Source organism: Triticum dicoccoides, chromosome 3B (genome assembly GCF_002162155.2).
Source record: "Triticum dicoccoides isolate Atlit2015 ecotype Zavitan chromosome 3B, WEW_v2.0, whole genome shotgun sequence".
NCBI lineage: Eukaryota > Viridiplantae > Streptophyta > Magnoliopsida > Poales > Poaceae > Triticum > Triticum dicoccoides.
In genome coordinates, this window is record NC_041385.1 from 549404978 (window position 1) to 549427544 (window position 22567).

The following is a 22567-nucleotide window of genomic DNA, read 5'->3' on the forward strand; positions in this document are numbered from 1 at the left end:
CGTGGGATTCCTGGCATATCTGAAGGGTGCCAGGCAAAAATGTCCCAATTTTCCCGAAGGAATTCTCGTAGTGCGGCTTCTACATCAGGGTTTAATTGTGCCCCAATGGAGGCCGTCTTTGTGGGGTCCGTTGGATGGACCTGAAATTTGACTATTTCGTCTGCTGGTTTAAAAGAAGTGGACTTAGATCTCTTATCGAGTATCACATCGTCCCTATTCACCGTGGAGCGCAGCGCAGTTAGTTCCTCTGCCGCTAGGGCTTCGGATAGTGACTCTAGGGCTAGTGTGGTTGTCTTATTTTCAGCGCGGAGTGCTATATCTGGATCACTGACAAGAGTGATGATTCCATTGGGCCCGGGCATTTTAAGCTTCATGTACCCGTAATGGGGTATAGCTTGGAAAATTGTCAATGCCTCTCGCCCTAATAAGGCGTGATATCCGCTGCCGAACGGGGCCACTTGGAACATGACCTCCTCGGACCTGTAATTGTCCGGTGAGCCGAACACTACATCTAGTGTGATTTTTCCTGTGCAGCGTACTTCCCGACTAGGGATTATTCCTCTAAAGGTTGTGCTGCTTCGCTCAATGCGGCTCCAGTCTATTTCCATTTTTTGGAGGGTTTCCTCGTAGATGAGGTTTAATCCGCTGCCGCCATCCATGAGTACCTTGGTAAGACAAAAGTCGTCCACTATCGGACTGAGGACCAATACGGCTGGTGCTCGGGCTGCTCGGAATTTAGGTTCGTCGCTGGCATTGAAGGTGATAGCCGTGTCGCTCCATGGATTTGTTGTTGCTACTTGGTAGACTTCGGCGAGGCTGCGGATTGTTCGTTTCTGCATATTATTTGATGCGAAAGTCTCGAAGACCGTTAATACTGTACTGGTACTGTTGGGCTGGTTACTCGGGGCTAGAAAACCTTCGCCACTTTTGGCCACCTGCCGTAGTATCTAACATGCTCGAAGGCTATGTGTTGGAGTGGCGCCCTCTTGACTATGGATTTTACAGGGTCCGTTGATCCATCCCTCCAGTACGGTTCCGTGCCCTTTAGGGGGTTTTTTCTTTTTGGTTTTTGACCCAGGTGCTTGAGTATGACGCACCCTTTTATTTAGAACTAGGGTTATGTTCATGGCCGGATTGTCCCAAAACCTGGTTTCGGTTTTCCAGGCACTCTCCATCGCACAGTATTTTTGTACTATGGTCGCCAGGTCGGCGAAGCGTGTAACTTCGCGACGACTTATGGCGTTCATGATTCCCTTGTCCGTGCAATTGTTGCAGAAAATTGAGATTGCGCTTTCCTCACGGCAGTCCTTTATCATGTCCATAACCAGGAGGAATCTGGCCCAGTAATGATGTACTGTTTCATCGGGCTCTTGCCGTATTTGAGATAGATTGCTTATGTTTGGGTGGGCGGGCGGAATTAAATTCGGAACCCCGCCCAATCTGAGGCTCAAAGGCCGATAAGTTTCCGGATTTGGAAGCTTGGATTGCTGGATGTTATCCAACAAATCTGATCCGATGCCTGACTTTAGGTTCAGTACTTGATTGATGTCCGTCCCTCCGCGGGAATCCGGCATGGAGGGATCGGGAATCCGGACATAACTGGTCTTTAACATAGAAGAAGAGTCGTCGCGTTGTTCCTCTACCACAACAACGTGGTGGGTAGCCTGGGGAGAGTTAATTTCTCTCAGATCGGTTTTAAGCCCAATCTGATCATAGTCTGTAGCGACTCCCAGGGCGGCGATGCGAACCAAGAGCTCATTTACGAAGGAGAGCTCCATCGGATCTAGCTGCTCGGTGAATTCCGAGTTGACGTGAAGATCGCTTTTGATGACCTGAGAGGTCATTGTCGGAGCGGTGGCCGAACAGGCGGTCATAAGAAAACCACCTAGCCGGATAGTTTGGCCGGTGGCCAAAGCTCCCTTGGTGACGACGCCGTCTTTAAAGACGGGAAAAGGCATCCCTCCTGATTGCGACGGCACAGAGGAACTCTCAATGAAAGCACCAATGTCGGTGTCAAAACCGGCGGATCTCGGGTAGGGGGTCCCGAACTGTGCGTCTAGGCGGATGGTAACAGGAGACAAGGGACACGATGTTTTACCCAGGTTCAGGCCCTCTTGATGGAGGTAAAACCCTACGTCCTGCTTGATTGATATTGATGATGTGGGTATTACAAGAGTAGATCTACCACGAGATCAAGGAGGCTAAACCCTAGAAGCTAGCCTATGGTATGATTGTTGTTCGTCCTATGGACTAAAACCATCCGGTTTATATAGACACCGGAGAGGGCTAGGGTTACACAGAGTCGGTTACAATGGTAGGAGATCTACATATCCGTATCGCCAAGCTTGCCTTCCACGCCAAGGAAAGTCCCATCCGGACACGGGACGAAGTCTTCAATCTTGTATCTTCATAGTCTTGGAGTCCGGCCGATGATGATAGTTCGGCTATCCGAACACCCCCTAGTCCAGGACTCCCTCACTTGCCTTGTTCTTTCCCTCTCAATGGCTGCTAATCCGAGCACTTTCATCTTGAGCTGCTTTCTCAGATGCAATTCAGCAGGCGTGAGCTCTCTGCTTTCCTGCGCCACATCAAACAACCGAATGACTTCATTTGCAATGTGCAGCTGCATCTTTCCTTTGCCAAAAGTGCCTTGCTCCATATCCTCAGGTCGGTCGCTATTCTGTCAAGATTCTTCTTGATTCTGACGAAAGGGCAGTCATGCTGAACCGGTCTCTGCTAGGCTCTAGTGACCGTTTGGAAGAAATGAGGGAAGCGAGGCCAAAAGCTTTCAAATCTGAACCTAGCGCTACGAGGAGGTGCATCCGCAGCAGCTAGAACCAGCGGGCAGTGATCTGAGAAGGAAGTTGATGCAGCGACCAGCATGTGGTTCGTGTGCGATTCTTCCCAGCGCGCGTTGCTGAAAACCTTGTCGATGCTACACATGGTAGGCCTATATCTTTCATTGCTCCAAGTAAAACGCCGGATTTTGCACTTGGTTTCCTTGAGTCGTGCTAAATCCATGGCCCGACGAAACTTCCCGATCATCCTCCTGTTTATGTTTGAGTTGCTCTTGTCTCGCACTTGATATATCATGTTGAAATCGCCGTTGATCATCCACGGCTCACCTGCGGGAGGGGCGGCAGCGGCTATCTCCGATAAGAAGTTTTCTTTTTGTGCATCCTCAATTGGGCCGTAGACCGTGGTCATCCAAAAGTCTTTCCCTGAGCTCCTTTCGTGTACCCTAGCCGTGATGGAGAATCTACCCAGGTAGTGCGAAACTACGTCGACTACATCCTTATCCCAAAAAATCGCAGCGCCCCCTCTTGTCCCGATCGCTGGCAGCACCACACACCCCTGCAATCTGCTACCTCCTATCTCACTAGCTACTGCTGTCGTCCAAGCGTCGATCTTAGTTTCCTGTAAACAGAGCACTGCTACCCTATGGGAGGAGGCTACGTCGCTGACGATCATGCGTTTTGCCGGGCAGTTCAAACCTCTAACATTCTAGGTCATGAAGGTTAGATTGTCGCCATCCATCAAAAAACCTGAAGTTGCTCCGTGAACTGAACCATCTACTAAGAAGAGACACCATACAACGAAACCAGGGCGACGACGGCCACCAGTAGTCCCAAAAGCTCGTCATCGTCGAGCCGTCCACAACATCGAAGAACTAATCATAGAAACTAAACCTAACTCGAACTGGTTTAAGACCAGCCGCTGGCGTAGACTAGCTACTACTAAAACTACCAACATGATCAGCCTTGCATGCTCTCCTCTGCTTCGGCGATTCCTGCCATGCCCGCAGCGATCTTGAGGGCACCCTGATCGAGCCTCGTGAGCTTAGCGATCGCAGCAATGTCGCCGTCGGATAGAGGCTCCTGGAAACGCATCATGATCTGTGCTGCAGCTTTTTCAGTCATCTTGTCCTTCGGGTCGAGCTCTCCCAGCTCCTGAACGAGGCGCAGCACCGCCCTTTGCGCCATGGGGGTGGAGATGCCCGCAGCCGCCTGCCGAGCGCTGCGGTGAGATGGGGCGGAGATGGCCCTAGACTTGGGCGGGGCGGAGTGGCGAGGGCGAGGAGGCTGGCTGGAGATGATCGGGGGTGGCACCGCGGCGAACAGCTCCTTAACATGCGCTCTGCTGTCGATGCGCATGGCGCCCACCTGGGGGGTGACCGCGTCCATCTGGAAGCCCACCGTCACCGCTGCAGGGGAGGCGATGCAGGGCAGCAGGCCACCATCTTCAAAAGCCAGCGGGGTGACCAGAGCTTCCTGCATGGTGCTCTCCAGCTCCAACTGCATGCAGTCTGTGCGCGGGGGTGGAGACTGGGCGCGCCTGTTGTCGGAGAAGGAGAAGAACTAGGCCACCGGATCCGACTCTGCCGCAGGAGGAGGAGGGGGAGCTGAGCGGAGGGGGAGCGGCGGCATTGCGCGCAGAACTTGAGCACCTGCGACCTTGATGCCCGCTTGACGGCCACGCCGGTCCGCCCCGTGGCGACGCCCGGCCAGAGACCTACTGCGGCGCCGATGCGCCTCCCTGACGACATCCTCGTCGCAGCTCCTAGCGTGGAAGCCGCGTCCCAGTAGGCGGTCCCTCCAGGAGCGGTTGGCCCCAGCGCCGCCGCTTCCATAGTCCTCGTCGCGGTCACGGGCACCACCACCGAGCACAGGGCCACAGGCCGCAGCCCCGACGCACGGTGCCCGGCTGCGAGCCTTGCCTTGCCCATCTTCGACGTGCGCCACCCAGGTGCCAGGCTTGTAGAGCAAGAGGGGGCGGTCGTCGTCTTCGTCCGAGGAGGGATGCCCGCTCTGGCCGGAGTGCGAAGAGCGCGGCGAGAGGGGGGTCCAGTCCTCCAGCAGGTCGACGTGGATCAGGAGATCGTAGCGCCGAACGCCCGGCGGCGGGGGGATGCGGCGATCAGCGGGGGCGAGGCCGACGATCTCGTCCACCCGGCCCGCGCCCCACTTGAGCACCCAGAGCGCGCGCTTGGTGGGGATGTGGGCAACATCCCACACCCAGAGCCAGAACGTGAAAGTCTTGGTGTGCCCTCTCTCCATGGTGCGCGAGTCCAGCCGGTCGACGCGGCCGATGTCGCCGAGGGCCTCCTCCGCGCCAAGCAGCGACCAGAACTGCATGGGCAGATCCTCCACAACGACGCGAATGTGGTGGTGAAACTTGAGGAGCGTGGCGTGGTCGTCTTCATTCCAAGCCCTGATGAAGTACTTGCACCCCTCCACCTTGATGACGCCACGGCGCACGGCGTTGTCCCGGTGCGCGGGGAGGTCGAAATGGACTAGAAAAGCTTCTGGCTGGTGGGCGGTGACGCGAAGCAGGTGCGGAGGGGTGGAGAGCTGCTCGAGGATGACCCTGCCCACCGCGGAGGGGGTGGTGGAGTGCGAGCGATCCGCGGCGGTGAGGGTGACCTCGTGCTGGCGCAACACATGCTCCTCGATCTCCAACGCCGGGGAAGCCATGATGATCTTGCTGCTCTCCCGCGGCCTCCTGGTCGGGTCACAGAGGGCGAGGCTTGCCATGGGGACGGGGGGAGGCGCGGGCGGGAAGACGACGCGGCCGTGGACCGGAGCGTTTGACGCAGATGGGAAGACTAGGCGAGCACGGGCAGCCCCTCCCAGGCCGCCGTTTCTTGGGTTTTGAGGGCACTCCTTGCCAAAGTGGCCTGCGCGCTTGCAAATGATGCAGCGGAGGGGATCCCGGCAATCTATACGGCGATGGCGCTTGCTGAGGCAACGGAAACATTTACCTTTGAACTTACTTAAGAAAGCCTCCTTCCTCGCATCCGCATTGAAGGATCTGTGGCAGTCCGAGCGCTGGATCGGAGCTTGCCCGCCTCGATCCACCGGGCGGGGGCCTGCCATCCCCATCTTCCGGGACCTGACCACCGTCCATCCCCCCCCCCATCGGGCTTGCCTGGCTCGAAGAGGAAAGAATGGCCGGTGAGGAGGGAAGAACGACCACGGACTTAAGGCGCGCCTGGCCCCCAAAAGGAGAGGCCCCCAGATCCGACGGTCCGAGCCGCGCCCCGGCCCTTGAAGACTCGCCGCGCTGCAAGATACGCGGCGTCATGGCCGGATCCGACGCAGCAGTCGTCGAGGCCACGGACCGAGGGGAGGAGAGCTGGGAATGGCCACCGGATCGAAGCGCGGCTCCAGCGGGCGAGGGGGGGCTCCGACGGGCCTGCGCGGGGAAGCGGGAGGCGCAGCTGGCCGCCATAATGGCCGGGATTTGGTGGCCGCCGCGGCCGAAGCGGCCTGCGGCGCGGGTAGGGGAGAGGGGAGAGGAAAGGAGAGGCTCACTCGTGCTAATTTGTGTGTGAGACTATGGTCCACCAAGACCAAAGTAAGATTGTATTGCGGAGATTTTTTTTTTTTGTTACTTTGTCCAGCTTTCGCCTTCATTTTGCCATGTCCGCCCGTAGATAAATCACGCCCAACCATATAGCCTAAGGTGATCAACTAGAGTATTTTTTTAATGGGAGGAATTACCAAGTGTCTATCACACTCAGCTGAAGAATTTCTTAGCTCTCAGTCGACAAACAAGCCTGTGAACTCCACCTGATAAGTTATTAGGTGAGGCTAATCTAGACAATTACACAAATTAAAATAAATAAACGAATAATTTTGTTCTCATGAAAAGATAAATAGTTTTTGTGCTCATGTGAAAATGAAACCACGCATGAATGTGTAGCACATTAAAATGGTAATCTATATTTCGGAAAATTAATCTGTTAGCAATTATGAGAAAGGAAATTCATCTGTACTGATATACAATTTAGGGGTAAAAATAGCACGGACACTTGCTTTAGACAGTATTTCTTTACAGATGGAGTACTCATTGTATAGTATCTATACATAGTCCTATAAAAGACTTAATTGGGACGTGCATTAGGGTCAGCCAAGCCCGCTGGATGTAGTTTTGGTCCGTTCGGCTATCTGAGTTGCACCGGAATCTTGACACACATGAACCTTAAAGCACCTTTGAGCCTGGTTCTAGAGAAACGCTCGAATCAGACGTTTCTCGATAGCCAAACCCGAGCGATGCAACTCGAAGCACGTGAGAGTAGGCGGTTGCACGAGCGAGACGACAAGTTGTTTCCCGAAGCGTCGTGATAACTCGCATCACCCTTCTATCACCGCTCACTCTCCCCACTTTCCACCCTCACACCAGTGGCATCAAGCACAAGATCTAGACGGCTAGCAACGGAGCGAAGATTTGGACGTCGAGCACCGGATTCATAACTGCACCGGCAGGCATTCGTCAATGGTGGTAAGCCCTTTTGACCCGAGTGGCATAGATTTATACCATGCCCGCATTCAATATACGCTTTTGCATACTTGATTTAGGCATCAAATCTACCTCTCAACTTCAATGTGGGACTTAATTTAGGCATATCTGATTAGAGATTTCAGACGTTCAAACGGGATTGAGTAGGATTTCACTAGGGGGGGGGGGGTTAAATGGAGCTTACATTCATTCAAATCCAACCAAACAAGCAATAGATTCACCATCTCCACCACTTACTCAGCATTGTCAGCATCCTCATTTCCATTGCTTCAGCATTGCCAGCATCCACCATCTAACTCTCTGACCTGGATCAGCCGACTCGGGCTCGTCTATCGCCCACAACAGTATGTCCACTAAATATAGAGGCTTTGGTTGTGTCATACCTCCTGTTCATATGTGCATTGCATTTTGTCCCTTTATTTATACCTCTTGTTCATATGTTCGATGCAGATCGATCAGGTTGCTTCGAGGAACTCCTCAAAGGGAGAGGTAGTTGTGGCCGGCAAGAAGGGCAAGGCGGTGGTGGACCTCGGCATCGCCCCCAATAAGCCGAAGAACTACAACCATTTCCATAAGGACGTCGGCCCAAGCCACTTCTGCAAGGTCATCCTTGCACCCAAGCTGAAGTGCCTGCCGATGCCAGCCGAGTTCACCAAGCACTTAACCACCGCCCCAAAGGAATTCGTGCTGAGGACAAACATCGGTTGCGCCTGGAGTGTGACGATCTGGACAATCACCGACACGTTCACCATTGATAAGGGTGTCCTCCCTCACCGTTGCTCACAAGGTCAGGATTGGGTACCTCGTCGCCTTCAAGGTGGTGACTCCCGTCACCCTGAAGATGATCGTCTTCAAAGACGACAACGTCGAGGTGGTGGCCAAGCGCAAGAGGCACGAGGGGGCCTTTGCCATGAATCTCTAGGCACCTTTAAGGTTTTTGCATAGGATGTTTAAGACTTCGTTGAAACTGTTTGTCATTTAACTACATATGAGCATGTGTTTAGGATACCGGTTTACGGTTATATGCTATGCATGTTTGTCTACGTTGTGCCTATTTGTGTACTTTAACCTCGTCACTCCAACAATAGATTATCAGAACAAATTTGTTGCATGTAATCAAACACCCACACTCTGCATCTTCCTAAAACAGCCTGACACCATGCATGCGATTCTACTCGGCCTAGGGACGATGCAGGCAAACAAAATATGTGCAAAACATGGATTTTAGCACTAAGGGCTAGTTCTTTTGGGAGCTTAAAAAAAGCTTCCCCTCCCTAACTTTTTTCATAAGCCGCATCTCTTGTTCTTCTAAACTAATTATGGGATAAGTAATATAGAAGTCTCAACAAACTTAGAGGGAGGTTTATTTCTTAAACTGGAAAGAGGCAGCTTAATTTTTAAGCATCCCAAAAGAACTGGCCCTAAGCAAGGCCCGACCTCAATCACATATGCAAATGCATAAAAAATGATGCAGACTACCAAGCGCGCCCTTGGTGATGATGGTGTGCCATGGGACACTTTTGACCATTCGATCTCCATCTAATGCATGTGATGTGAAGTAAGATGCGGTATATTTGCATAAAGACCCACCTGTCCGCCACTCATTTGCAACAAACCCATGCCTCCCCCCGCCTCATCCAAACAAATAAGAGGAATGAATTTTGGGTCAAAGCTACTAATATATTTTTAGTTATATATACCATAAGTAGGGAGTTTTCAAGTTTGTGAGCGATGCAAGCCACATGCGCTTTGATAGTTCGTAGAAAACATGTTGTTTCAAATTCAAATAATTATTTTCTGTTGAGAATATAAATATGGTTCTTTCCATCACCCAATCATAACTCAACAATCCTCCTTTTGTGGGTAGTATCAAGCCACTATCCAACATCAGTGTGTTGATCATCACAAGAACAAAATGTTAATATCATCAGTGTTTAAAATAAAATAAAAATTGCAAGCTGAAAGGTGCATAATCCATTTAGGAGATCAAATTGTATATTACTGCTCAGCACATCACATTTGTTCTCAGAAACACAACTGCTGCAGCAACTAACAATCACTCATAGATAGAAATGCTTGATAAGAAGGAACTTGCGGTAGTTCGAGTGAACAATTCCAATATGAACTCAGAAGATCCATCTTTCACATTCTAGACAACTCAACAAGTAGATTTGACCAACAGGCTTGGGAAAGCACTTCTTCTGATTAAGATCGATGTGATTTTCACTCTTCAACATTGACAAGTTCATACTCCACAAGTGAAAGATTGTTGTCCTCCTTTACACCGAAGCTTGCTGGTTCAGTTACTTCAACACGGCCCCATTTGTCAACAGCAAGCCTCATTGAACCTTTGAACATATCAATCTTTGCATTGCGGATAATGACAGTGTTGCCAGGCTTCAAAACATCAACTGTGAAAAGGTATATGCTTGTTATATCGCCAAAGTGAACCAATGTTTATCAAACCAGTCATGTAATCATGCATTTATGATAGAGCATTTGTGCTCGAGCACATGAGTCGAGGATCAACAAATTTCAGTAAAGCATAAAAGGAATATATTATGTACAGATTTAATTTCCTGTTCCTAAGCATACAAAGTAGATTTGTCATATGATCATTTAATTATGCATAATGCATTAATGCTTATTGCCATAAGTAACAATAAAATAAGCGGGAAAACATGATGCACATAATACAAAATTAATATGATCAAAGCATAGTGTGAATCAATTTTACACTCTTTTGAACCATGATCTGTCTAACCATATAATGTAACAACAATCTACCAATCGACTTGACCAGGTGTGCCTTAAAGCCTCTGTATCAAGCTAATAAACCTGTATAACAATTGATTGGTAAATGAGCCCGGGTGAACTTAGGGAAGAGCTCCATTTTCAGTGCACAGAGAGCTTTCAATAAGATAGATATTCCTAGTACTTAGTAGAATTTAACAAAAAAAAAAACAGGCAACCAGGGCATTTCTGTTTCATACGCACTTCCACAAATATACACACACAAAAAACACTTACTCCCCGAGTAAGTGTCTAAACGCTCTTATATTTCTTTACAGAGGGAGTACTATACTGCATGATGGATTAAACACACTTTCCAGTTCACTTGCCACTTGGGATGTATTTTGGATTTGTTTTATATCTTCAGTTTTTCACAATCCGATTCTAGGAGCATAATACAACATAAATGTGTTCTGCCGCATACACGGACCTCCGTGATAAGTAACAGATAAAAAAACATAGTATACGGTACTTTCATGTGCCAATCCAAGATGTACGCAGAGCGCGAGAATCTCAAGTCAAGTCAATGTGTCTATCGGTCACGAGTACTCGCGCATGACGCCAAAAAAAGAGGGCAGATTACGACAGAGAAGCAGGAGAACAGATCGTACCCTGGTCGTTGCGGGCGGTGAAGAGGACGCAGCCGGTCTCGTCGCCGATGAGGCACTCGGCGATCCTGGTGGGCTTGGCGGCTGGGCCGGGGCCGCCAGCGGCGCGGGCCTTCTGGAGGACGGTCTTGGAGCTGAGCACCTTGGCGACGAGCGTGTGGCCGCTGGTGACGGGCTTGAGCTGATCCACCTTGACGAACACCGGCTTCCGCTTCGCCGCCGCCGCCGTGGCCATGGAGAGGGATACAGATAAGGGTTGGGAGAAGGATTAAGGGGGTCGCGGGTCTCTTGGCAGGGCCAAACCCTAGATGGGGTGGGGGCGAGTTTAATATGGGATGGGAAGGTTGCGCGAGTCTCAGCCTGCGATCGAGGAGGCCACTAATGATGCGGAGGAGTCGTTAAATTAGGCGTTACTAACCATTACGAGGTGGAAGGGCGAATAGCGTGGCAAGATAGTCAAATGGTGCTTATCCGTTTCTCCTTTCCAAAAAGGTGAAAACTGAAAAGCCACAGCAGCCCGTCAGTGCGGAATATAGCCTGCTTGCCGTGATTGCCTACCAGCTACGCTGCTAGTACTAGCCGCATTTCTTTTCTTTCAGTGACAAATCCCTGCTCTAGACGTTTGGCTTGCGTTTCGTCTGGTTTTCTTCAAACATATAAAATGTACTCTACCGCTTGCCTAAAAAGTTCATCTCAGCCCCACACGAAATGATAAGCAAGCATTACATAAGACTAGCCATAATGAAAGTAACTTAGGTAGTAATATAACGCACCCCAAGACATAGATGCTTATGTGGCATGAAGTTAATAAGGAAAGAGGTGCTTGTGGTTGTTAGAATAACCGTATAGGAGATGTATAGGGTTAGGAGTCTGTTTCAAATCATGTACCTCATCTCTATCTCTTCTTCTCCCCGATCACCTTCCTGGTCGATCTCTCGATCTCTTTCTTTGTAACTTGTATGTCAAGGCTTTTGCCCAATATATACACGCGGCCCGAGGCAAAGGGTTCAACGCTTCCTATATCGTTTCACATGGTAACGGAGCCTCTTCCTCATTAGATCGAAAGAGATTGCATCTAGCTACCTCCGCGATCAATATCATGTTCACCGCCGCCGCTGCCATGACGCCAAGCACCATGGGTGCGCTCACCACCACCTCATCTTCCACCTCCACCAACACCACCTCCCTCGGATCGCCATCACAAGAGAAGCTTACGAGGGGCAACTTCCTGCTCTGGAAGGCCATCGTGCTCCCTCAGATCAGAGGCGCACAGATGGAGCACCACCTCGCCGAGAAGAGCCCGCCACCGCCTGCCACTCTCACCATTACCAAGGACGGTAAAGAAGAACAAGTCGTCAACTTTGCGAGATCCCTCTGGTATGCACAGCAGCAACAACTTCAAGGATACTTGATGGGTTCCTTTTCACGTGAGATTCTTGCACAAGTCGCCACGTTCCAGACGCCGACCGAGGTGTGGCTCTCCATCCACGCCATGTTCGCTGCTCAGAGCCAAGCCTAAGAGATCAACACTCGCATCGAGCTCACCAGCCTCAAGAAAGGTAATATGTCCATGGCTGACTACCTTGGCAAGATCAAAAGCCTCACTGATGAAGTCGCAAGCTCGGCTGCGGCACTCTCTGATCCGAAGATCGTCTCCAAAATCCTCGCTGGCATGGACATGGAGTACAACCCGCTGGTCTCTGCGCTCGCCGGCAGGGTGGAGCCAATCACCGTCCAGGAGCTCTACAACCAACTGCTCAGTTTGATGCCCGCCTCACCCTCCTCCATGGCGGCGACCTTCGGCAATCCTCCGTCAACTCTGCCTCCCGTGGTCGCAGCCGTGGGCGCGGTCACCAAGGGCAACGCGATGGTGGGCGCGGACGCGGCGCCCCTCAGGGCGATGGTGCTCTCTCTGGTGGGGGCTCTGGCTCTAATGGTGGGGGCTCTGGCTCCAACGGTGGGGGCGGCTACAACACTAGTGGCGGCGGCGGCTTCAACAACAACAACGGTCGTCGTCCTCCTTCATGTGGTCTCCCTCACTGCCCGCTTTGCAAAAAGTCTGGCCACGAGGTTATCGACTGTTGGCATCGGTACGACGAGGACTACATGCCCGGCGCCGGCCATGTTGCTGCTGCCATGCGTGAACAGGGCGGCGACGGTGTCTGGTACATTGACTCTCGCGCCACGGACCACGTGACCAATGACTCGAGTAGCTTGCCCTTTGTGAGCGGTACCACAGCAACGACCAGATTCACATCGCCGACGGTGGAGGTATGGATATTTGTCACATCGGTCAAGGTTCTATTAATTCCCCTACACTTAAATGTGATCTAGTTCATGTGCTTCATGTTCCACAAGCTAACAAGAACCTTGCATCCATGTCTCGTTTAGCCACCGACAATAATGTCTTTTTTGAAACTCACCCTCGTTATTTTTTCATTAAGGATCGGGCAATGAGGGAACTCCTTCATCACGGTAGATGCGTTGGAGGGCTCTACCGTGAAGCTGCTTACATATTGGGCATCAAGATCTATAGAGATACATCCAGACGCCTGATAAGATTTTTTGAAATGATGTAGAATTTTTCTGGAAAGCATAAAGGAGTGTTTGAAAGGAGTTTTTCAAAGAAAGACCTCGGTGAAGCTGCTTACATATTGGGCATCAAGATCTATAGAGATACATCAAGACGCTTGATAAGATTTTTCAATGAGTAAATACCTTGACAAGTTTTTTGGAAGAGTTCAAAATGGATCAGTCAAAGAAGGACTTTTTGTCTGTATTACAAGGTGTAAAGTTGAGTAAGACTCAAAATCCGACCATGGCAGAAGATAGAAAGAGAATGTGAGTCATTCCCTATGCCACAGTCATAGGTTCTATAAAGCATGTTGTGTTGTGTACCAAACCTATTGTGTACCTTGCCATGAGTTTGGCAAGGGGGTACAAGAGTAGATCAGTGGACAACGGTCAAAATTATCCTTAGTGAGGACTAAGGAAATGTTTCTCGGTGATGGGGGTGATAAAGAGTTCATCGTAAAGAGTTACGTCGATGCAAGCTTTTACACCGATCCAGATGACTCAAAAGTCTCAATCTGGATACATATTGAAAGTGGGAGCAATTAGCTGGAGTAGATCTATGCAGAGCATTATAGACATAGAATATTTCCAAAATACATATGGCTCTGAATGTGACAGACCCATTGACTAAACTTCTGTCATAAGCAAAACATGATCACACCTTAGTAATCTTTGGGTGTTAATCACATAGCAATGTGAACTAGATTATTGACTCTAGTAAACCCTTTGGTTGTTGGTCACATGGCGATGTGAACTATGGGTGTTAATCACATACAGATGTGAACTATTGATGTTAAATCACATGGCGATGTGAACTAGATTATTGACTCTAGTGCAAGTGGGAGACTGAAGGAAATATGCCCTAGAGGCAATAATAAAGTTATTATTTATTTCCTTATTTCATGATAAATGTTTATGATTCATGCTAGAATTGTATTAACCGGAAACTTAGTACATGTGTGAATACATAGACAAAACATAGTGTCCCTAGTATGCCTCTACTTGACTAGCTCGTTAATCAAAGATGGTTATGTTTCCTAACCATAGACATGTGTTGTCATTTGATGAACGGGATCACATCATTAAGAGAATGATGTGATGGACATGACCCATTCGTTAGCTTAGCATTATGATCGTTACAATTTCATTGCTACTGCTCTCTTCATGACTTATACATGTTCCTCAGACTATGAGATTATGCAACTCCCGAATACTGGAGGAACACTTTGTGTGCTACCAAACGTCACAACGTAAATGGGTGATTATAAAGGTGCTCTACGGGTGTCTCCAAAGGTGTTTGTTGGGTTGGGATAGATCGAGATTATGATGTCACTCCATGTTTCGGAGAGGTATCTCTGGGCCCTCTTGGTAATACTCATCACTATAAGCCTTGCAAGCATTGTGACTAATGAGTTAGTTGCGGGATGAAGTATTACGGAACGAGTAAAGAGACTTGCCAGTAACGAGATTGAACTAGGTATGATGATACTGACGATCGAATCTCGGGCAAATAACATACCGATGACAAAGGGAACAATGTATGTTGTTATGCGGTTTGACCGATAAAGATCTTCGTAGAATATGTAGGAGCCAATATGAGCATCCAGGTTCCGTTGTTGGTTATTGACCAGAGATGTGTCTCGGTCATGTCTACATAGTTCTCGAACCCGTAGGGTCCGCACGCTTAATGTTCGATGATGATTTGTATTATGAGTTATGTGATTTGATGACCGAAGTTGGTTCGGAGTCCCGGATAAGATCATGGACGTGACGAGGAGTCTCGAAATGGTCAAGACATAAAGATCGATATATTATAAGGCTATACTCGGACATCGGAAAGGTTCCAAGTGATTCGGGTATTTTTCGGAGTACCGGAGAGTTATGGGAATTCGTCGGGGGAAGTAGTGGGTCTTAATGGGCCATACGGGAACGGAGAGAAGGGCCTCAAGGGGTGGCTGCGCCCCCCCCCCCCATGGGCTGGTCCGAATTGGACTAGTAGGGGGCGACGCCCCCTCCTTCCTTCTCCCCTCTTCCTCCTTCCCTCCTTCTCCTACTAGGAATAGGAAAGAGGAGGGGAATCCTACTTGGACTGGGGAGTCCTAGTAGGATTCCCCACACCTGGCGCGCCCCCCTCTGGCCGGCCTCTTCCTCCCTCCCTCCTTTATATTCGGGGGAGGGGGGACCCCAAAGACACACAAGTTGATCTTTAGCCGTGTGGGTGCCCCCTTCCATAGTTTTCCACCTCGGTCATATTGTCGTACTGCTTAGGCGAAGCCCTGCGCTGGTAACTTCATCATCACCATCACCACGCCGGCGTGCTGATGGAACTCTCCCTCGACCTCAGCTGGATCTAGAGTTCGAGGGACATCACTGAGCTGAACGTGTGCAGATCGCGGAGGTGCCGTGCGTTTGGTACTTGATCGGTTGGATTGCGAAGACGTTCGACTACATCAACCACGTTACTTAATGCTTCCGCTTTCGGTCTACGAGGGTACGTGGACACACTCTCCCCCTCGTTGCTATGCATCACCTAGATAGATCTTGTGTGATCTTAGAATCTTTTTTGAAATTACTGTGTTCCCCAACATAAGGCCCATTTAACTTCCCCTGGTGAATTCCCGTAACTCGCCGGTATTCCGAAAAATACCCGAATCACTCAGAACCTTTCCGATGTCTGTCGGATTTCGGGATCCGGCAACCCTTGAGAGGTTCGAACTCTGGGGTGCGTGCGGAGATCTCAACCTTCCTAGCCTGCCTACTCGTGATCCTCCCTAGCCTAGCGCGTCGAGCTCACAGAGACACAAAGACACAGAGATTTATATTGGTTCGGGCCACCATTGTAGTGTAATACCCTAATCCAGTGTGGTGTGGTGGATTGCCTCGAGGGGCTATGGATGAACTAGTACAAAGGATGAACAAGCCTCAGGAGGTGAGGTATTCTTGAGCTGGTGTGGTGCTCGGGTCGGAATGGATCTCTCTCTCCCCACTATGGTGGTGTCTAAGTCCTATATATAGTGGCCTTGGTCCTCTTCCTAAATATGAGCGGGAAGGGATTCCACAACGACGGGATTTGAAAGGGGACAAGTAGTACAGTCTATCCTAACAAAAGTAGTCTTCGCCTGCGAAAAGCCTCTGGTCGTGACATTGTGGTGGGCTCGGTGATGACCTCCGTCCTGCCGTCCTGGCGGTCTTGGTCTTGTTGCACCAGAATGGAAACCTTTAGCTGATTCCTCGGGACTCCACACCTGTGGCTTGCCTCCCTTGCAACAAAGAGGAAACCTGTGCTCTGCACCCGCCTAGCGCCTGCCTGGACTTGGTCGTCATGGCTCACGTCAGCTGAGCCCCATGAGGTAGCTGCATAGAACTCTCTTCCCCTCATGAGCCCTCCTGAGGAGGCCAACTCCTTCGGGGGTCTTGGTGCCATCCCCCTCGCGAGGCTTGGCCCCTCGCGAGGGTCTTGTGGTGTTGATGTCGAAGTTGGGCCGTACGAGGCTGTCGATGGAGCCACGTGGTGGGCCGTAGGCATGCAGGACTGGATACCCCCAAGTCCAGGACGCTGACAGTAGCCCCTGGGCCCAAGGCGTGCTCGCACTTGGCCTCCAGGCGAAGCCAAGGGGCAAGTATGGAGTGCCGGGGGCCCTAACTGCCTCCGGCCTTGATGACGCGTGGCGATTGATTGGACGTGGGCGACTCCGTTTCCCCATGCTGCCTCGACAACTGCTCCAGTCTGACAAAAAGGGGTGCCGCCTGCCGCCAGGCTTTCATTGCTCCTTCTTCGTCTTGCTCCAGATCCCCTTCTCCCCACAGCAGAAGAGCTCACCAGATCTGCTGATTCTCCACCAAATCTTCTGCCTGATGGCCGCCGAAAAAGCCATGGCTTCCTCCTCGACTGTCGGCTCCACCTGGTACGAGCCAGGGGCTGATGGCGCCCTGCGTGACCGGGGAGAAGCTCCAGACAACGCTCCTCCTGACGGCGAGCAACAACAACAATGAGTGGGGAAGACCGTGCTCCGGGTCGCCACCGCTGCCCCGGAGCCCGCCGGCAGCAACTTCTTTCCCTTCTCCATGCACAACATCTTCTCCGGGCTGATACCTCCATTCTCCCCCTTCTTCTTCGCCATCCTTCACCACTATGATCTCCAAGCGCTCCACATCCATGCCAACTCCATCCTCCTGCTGTCCCTCTTCGCCTTCTATTGTGAGGCATTCATGGGGGTGCTGCCCTCCGTTGCCCTATTTCGCCATTTCTTCTATCTTCGCAAGACCGACGACAATCCGGTCGGGTGCATCGGTTTTGTCGCGGTGCGGGGTGGTAACGCAATCTCCCGCGCCGGGAAGAAGGTGGAGGATGCCGTGAAGAGGTGGGTGTTGATGAATGCCAACATCTCCCAGAGCTCGCTGAAACTGCCGACTACATTCACTATCTCCGATAAGTGGTGGAAACCTGAGAAGATCACCGACCCTTCCCTAACACCGTTCGTGAGGAAGATGGACAAGGAGCTGAAAGACGTGAAGCTGACGGGGGCCATGCTCATTAGGGAGTTCTTGAAGCAGCACGTCGTGCCGCTTCAAGACCGCCCCCATCCCTTGTGGAAGCTTGGTGGTGACGACGACAAGATCCGCCTGCGCCGAGACCCCCTTCCCGAGGAGCAGCTAAACAAGGTGTTGCTCTACCTGACAGGAAAGGATCCGAGCAACCCTCCGGAGGGCTGGCTTCTTCTGTACTGCCGTGATGACGCCAAGGAGGTCGTCGTGGCCATGCCTGTCTTTGACGAGCTTAGGTTTGTGCGGCTGGGGTCTTCCTTGCCACCTACTATCTTGGTGCTCCTCTCCTTCGATGGCCAGTCCTCCGAGGCCACCGAGGATGAGGTTGTGGACGAATCCTCTGCCCCGAAGCAAAGGGAGCTCCTGCGCGACCTTCCTGACGACGATGATGATGACGAGCCCCCGGTGGTGGAGGTGCTGCACCCTCTAGGGGTCACCATGAGGTCTGGGGTGGCCTACTTAAAGTAGCACAAGCGAGCAGTTGCGAAGAAAAGCAGGACCGCGGTGATTTCTCCGGGCAGCAGCCCACCTTCACCGATGCCGCCCCAGGCGGCGCCAACCGCAAGCTCTCCTGCTCCCAAGAGCTCGGCGCCTGTTGCTCCGCCCCAGTGCCCGCTGCTGATCATGAAGAGGCGCTACGCCTTCGTCGACCAGTAAGTTTCTCCCTTATCCTTGCTTGTTGGTTCTTGAAGTGGTGTTGAGCGTATTCTCCTGTCGTTAGGCAGCAGTCGCCGAAGAAGAAGAAGGAGGGCACGGAGGTCGTTGTGGCTGCAAGCGATGGAGCGGCCCCCGCGGCCCTGGTGAAGAAGAATGCCGCAACCCCCGCAGCCCCAGGGGCAACGCCAGCTCCGAAGGACGTGGATGCCCGTCCTTAGGAGGTGCCAGTGCCGTCGGCAGGCCTGACTCCTTCGGCGCCCAGTCTTGCTGCAGCTGTTGAGGACAACTAGCCTCCGGAGCCCCCGGTCCTTCATGAGGCTGAGTTTCTTCTGTCCTGGCGCTGAGGGCGTCTCCCCCTTTGCCCAGTGCATGGCCGAGTCATGGTGTTCCTGCTCCCTCCGGGGCCTTGGAAGAGGCAAGGGTGGCGCTGGTGTTGGGGAACGTAGTAATTTCAAAAAAATTCCTACGTACACGCAAGATCATGGTGATGGCATAGCAACGAGAGGAGAGAGTGTTGTCCACGTACCCTCGTAGACCGTAAGCGGAAGCATTATGACAACGCAGTTGATGTAGTCGTACGTCTTCACGAGCCGACCAATCCAAGTACCGAACGTACGGCACCTCCGAGTTCAGCACACGTTCAGCTCGATGACGATCCCCGGGCTCCGATCCAGCAAAGCTTCGGGGATGAGTTCCGTCAGCACGACGGCGTGGTGACGATGATGATGCTCTACCGGCGCAGGGCTTCGCCTAAACTCTGCGACGATATGACCGAGGTGGAATATGGTGGAGGGGGGCACCGCACACGGCTAAGGAACGATCCGTAGATCAACTTGTGTTCTTGTCCCTAGAGGTGCCCTCCTGCCCCCATATATAAAGGAGCCAGGGGGGAGGAGGCGGCCGGCCAAGGAGGGCGCGCCAAGGGGGGAGTCCTACTCCCACCGGGAGTAGGACTCCCTTCTTTCCTAGTTGGAATAGGAGAAGGGGGGAAAGAGGAGGAAGAGGGGAAGGAAAGGGGGGGGGCGCCGCCCCCCTTCCCTTGTCCTATTCAGACTAGGAAGGGGAGGGGCGCGCGGCCCCCTCCTGCCTCCTTCCCTCTTCTCCCTCGAGGCCCATGTAGGCCCAATAACCCCCGGGGGGTTCCGGTAACCTCCCGGTACTTCGGTAAAATGCCGATTTCACCCGGAATGATTCCGATGTCCAAATATAGGCTTCCAATATATCGATCTTTATGTCTCGACCATTTCGAGACTCCTCGTCATGTCCCCGATCTCATCCGGGACTCCGAACTCCTTCGGTACATCAAAACTCATAAACTCATAATATAACTGTCATCGAAACCTTAAGCGTGCGGACCCTACGGGTTCGAGAACTATGTAGACATGACCTAGAACTATTCTTGGTCAATAACCAATAGCGGAACCTGGATGCCCATATTGGCTCCTACATATTCTACGAAGATCTTTATCGGTCAAACCGCATAACAACATACGTTGTTCCCTTTGTCATCGGTATGTTACTTGCCCGAGATTTGATCGTCGGTATCCAATACCTAGTTCAATCTCGTTACCGGCAAGTCTCTTTACTCGTTACGTAATGCATCATCCCGTAACCAACTCATTGGTCACATTGCTTGCAAGGCTTATAGTGATGTGCATTACCGAGAGGGCCCAGAGATACCTCTCCGACAATCGGAGTGACAAAACCTAATCTCGAAATACGCCAACTCAACATGTACCTTCGGAGACACCTGTAGTACTCCTTTATAATCACCCAGTTACGTTGTGACATTTGGTAGTACCCAAAGTGTTCCTCCGGTAAACGGGAGTTGCATAATCTCATAGTTACAGGAACATGTATAAGTCATGAAGAAAGCAATAGCAACATACTAAACGATCAGGTGCTAGGCTAACGGAATGGGTCATGTCAATCACATCATTCTCCTAATGATGTGATCCCATTAATCAAATGACAACACATGTCTATGGTTAGGAAACATAACCATCTTTGATTAATGAGCTAGTCAAGTAGAAGCATACTAGTGACTATATGTTTGTCTATGTATTCACACATGTATCATGTTTCCGGTTAATACAATTCTAGCATGAATAATAAACATTTATCATGAAATAAGGAAATAAATAATAACTTTATTATTGCCTCTAGGGCATATTTCCTTCAGTCTCCCACTTGCACTAGAGTCAATAATCTAGTTCACATCGCTATGTGATTTAACACTAATATTCACATCTGCATGTGATTAATACCCATAGTTCACAGCATATGTGATCAACACCCAAAGGGTTTACTAGAGTCAATAATCTAGTTCACATCGCTATGTGATTAACACCCAAAAGAGTACTAAGGTATGATCATGTTTTGCTCGTGAGAGAAGCTTAGTCAACGGGTCTGTCATATTCAGAGCCGTATGTATTTCGCAAATATTCTATGTCCACAATGCTCTGCATGGAGCTACTCTAGCTAATTGCTCCCAGTTTCAATATGTATCCAGATTGAGACTTAGAGTCATCTGGATTGGTGTAAAAGCTTGCATCGTTGTAACTTTAATGACGGGCTCTTTTATCACCTCCATAATCGAGAAACATCTCCTTAGTCCTCACCAAGGATATTCTTGACCCATGTCCAATGATCTACTTATTAGATCAAAATTCTATTCCTTTGCCAAACACAGAGCAAGGTATACAATAGGTCTGGTTCACAGCATAGCATACTTTATAGAACCTATGACTGAGGCATAGGGAATGACTTTTCATTCTCTTTCTATTTTCTGCAATGGTCGGGTCTTGAGTCTTACTCAACTTCACACCTTGTAACACAGGCAAGAACTCCTTCTTTGACTGTTCCATTTTGAACTATTTCAAAAATTTATCAAGGTATGTACTCATTGAAAAATCTTATCAAGCGTCTTGATCTATCTATATAGATCTTGATGCTCAATGTGCAAGCAGCTTCACCGAGGTCTTGCTTTGAAAAACTCTTATTCAAGTATCCTTTCATGCTATCCAGAATTTCCATATCATTTCCAATTAACAATATGTCATCCACATATAATATTAGAAATGCTACAGAGCTCCCACTCACTTTCTTGTAAATACAGGCTTCTTCAAAAGTCTGTATAAAACCATATGCTTTGATCAACTCATCAAAGCATATATTCCAACTCCGAGATGCTTGCACCAGTCCATAGATGGATCGCTGGAGCTTGCACAATTTGTTAGCACCTTTAGGATTGACAAAACCTTCTGGTTGCATCATATACAACTCTTCTTTAAGAAAACCATTAAGGAATGTAGTTTTGTTTATCCATTTGCCAGATTTCATAAAATGCGGCAATTTCTAACATGATTCACACAGACTTAAGCATAGATACGAGTGAAAAACTCTCATCGTAGTCAACACCTTGAACTTGTCGAAAACCTTTTGCGACAATTCTAGCTTTGTAGATAGTAACACTATCAGCATCCGTCTTCCTCTTGAAGATCCATTTAATCTCAATGTCTCGCCGATCATTGGGCAAGTTAATAAAAGTCCATACTTTTTTTTCATACATGGATCTTATCTCAGATCTCATGGCCTCAAGCCATTTTGCGGAATCTAGGCTCACCATCGCTTCTTCATAGTTCGTAGGTTCGTCATGGTCTAGTAACATAACTTCCAGAACAGGATTACCGTACCACTCTTGTGCGGATCTTACTCTGTAAGACCTACGAGGTTCTATAGTAACTTAATCTGAAGTTTCATGATCATCATCATTAACTTCCTCACTAATTGGTGTAGTAGTCACAGGAACAGATTTCTGTGATGAACTACTTTCAAATGAGGGAGCAGGTACAGTTACCTCATCAAGTTCTACTTTCCTCCCACTCACTTCTTTCGAGAGAAACTCCTTCTCTAGAAAGGATCCATTCTTAGCAACGAATGTTTTGCCTTTGGATTTGTGATAGAAGGAGTACCCAACAGTTTCCTTTGGGTATTCTATGAAGACGCACTTCTCCGATTTGGGTTCGAGCTTATCAGGTTGAAAACTTTTTTCATATAAGCATCGCAACTCCAAACTTTAAGAAACG

The 22567-nt window shown here is 50.1% G+C and overlaps 1 protein-coding gene, 1 non-coding gene and 1 pseudogene across 2 annotated transcripts; 1 reads left to right on the top strand and 2 right to left on the bottom strand.

Annotated features, from left to right (window-relative positions):
* Positions 1–3755: 3755 nt before the first annotated feature.
* Positions 3756–5135, bottom strand: LOC119279643 (annotated as a pseudogene).
* A 4098-nt stretch (positions 5136–9233) lies between these two features.
* LOC119277018 (uncharacterized protein At4g28440-like) lies at positions 9234–11086 on the bottom strand. The gene is made up of 2 exons (XM_037558218.1): positions 10707–11086; positions 9234–9713 (listed from the first exon to the last, which is right to left on the bottom strand). The coding sequence occupies exons 1-2, from the start codon at positions 10936–10938 to the stop codon at positions 9526–9528; spliced, it is 420 nt and encodes a 139-aa protein (XP_037414115.1). The 5' UTR covers positions 10939–11086; the 3' UTR covers positions 9234–9525.
* A 1250-nt stretch (positions 11087–12336) lies between these two features.
* On the top strand, positions 12337–12470 carry LOC119283004. The gene has a single exon (XR_005138967.1). It is a non-coding gene; the product is annotated as a small nucleolar RNA Z247 (small nucleolar RNA).
* Positions 12471–22567: the final 10097 nt, after the last annotated feature.

What these genes read in the sequence shown, in the direction of transcription:
- LOC119277018 (XM_037558218.1), bottom strand. Translation starts at nt 10,938, where the DNA reads ATGGCCACGGCGGCGGCGGCGAAGCGGAAGCCGGTGTTCGTCAAGGTG. An exon ending in CACCGCCCGCAACGACCAGG is followed by an intron (nt 9,714 to 10,706) that starts GTACGATCTGTT and finishes ACCTTTTCACAG; the next exon opens with TTGATGTTTTGAAGCCTGGC.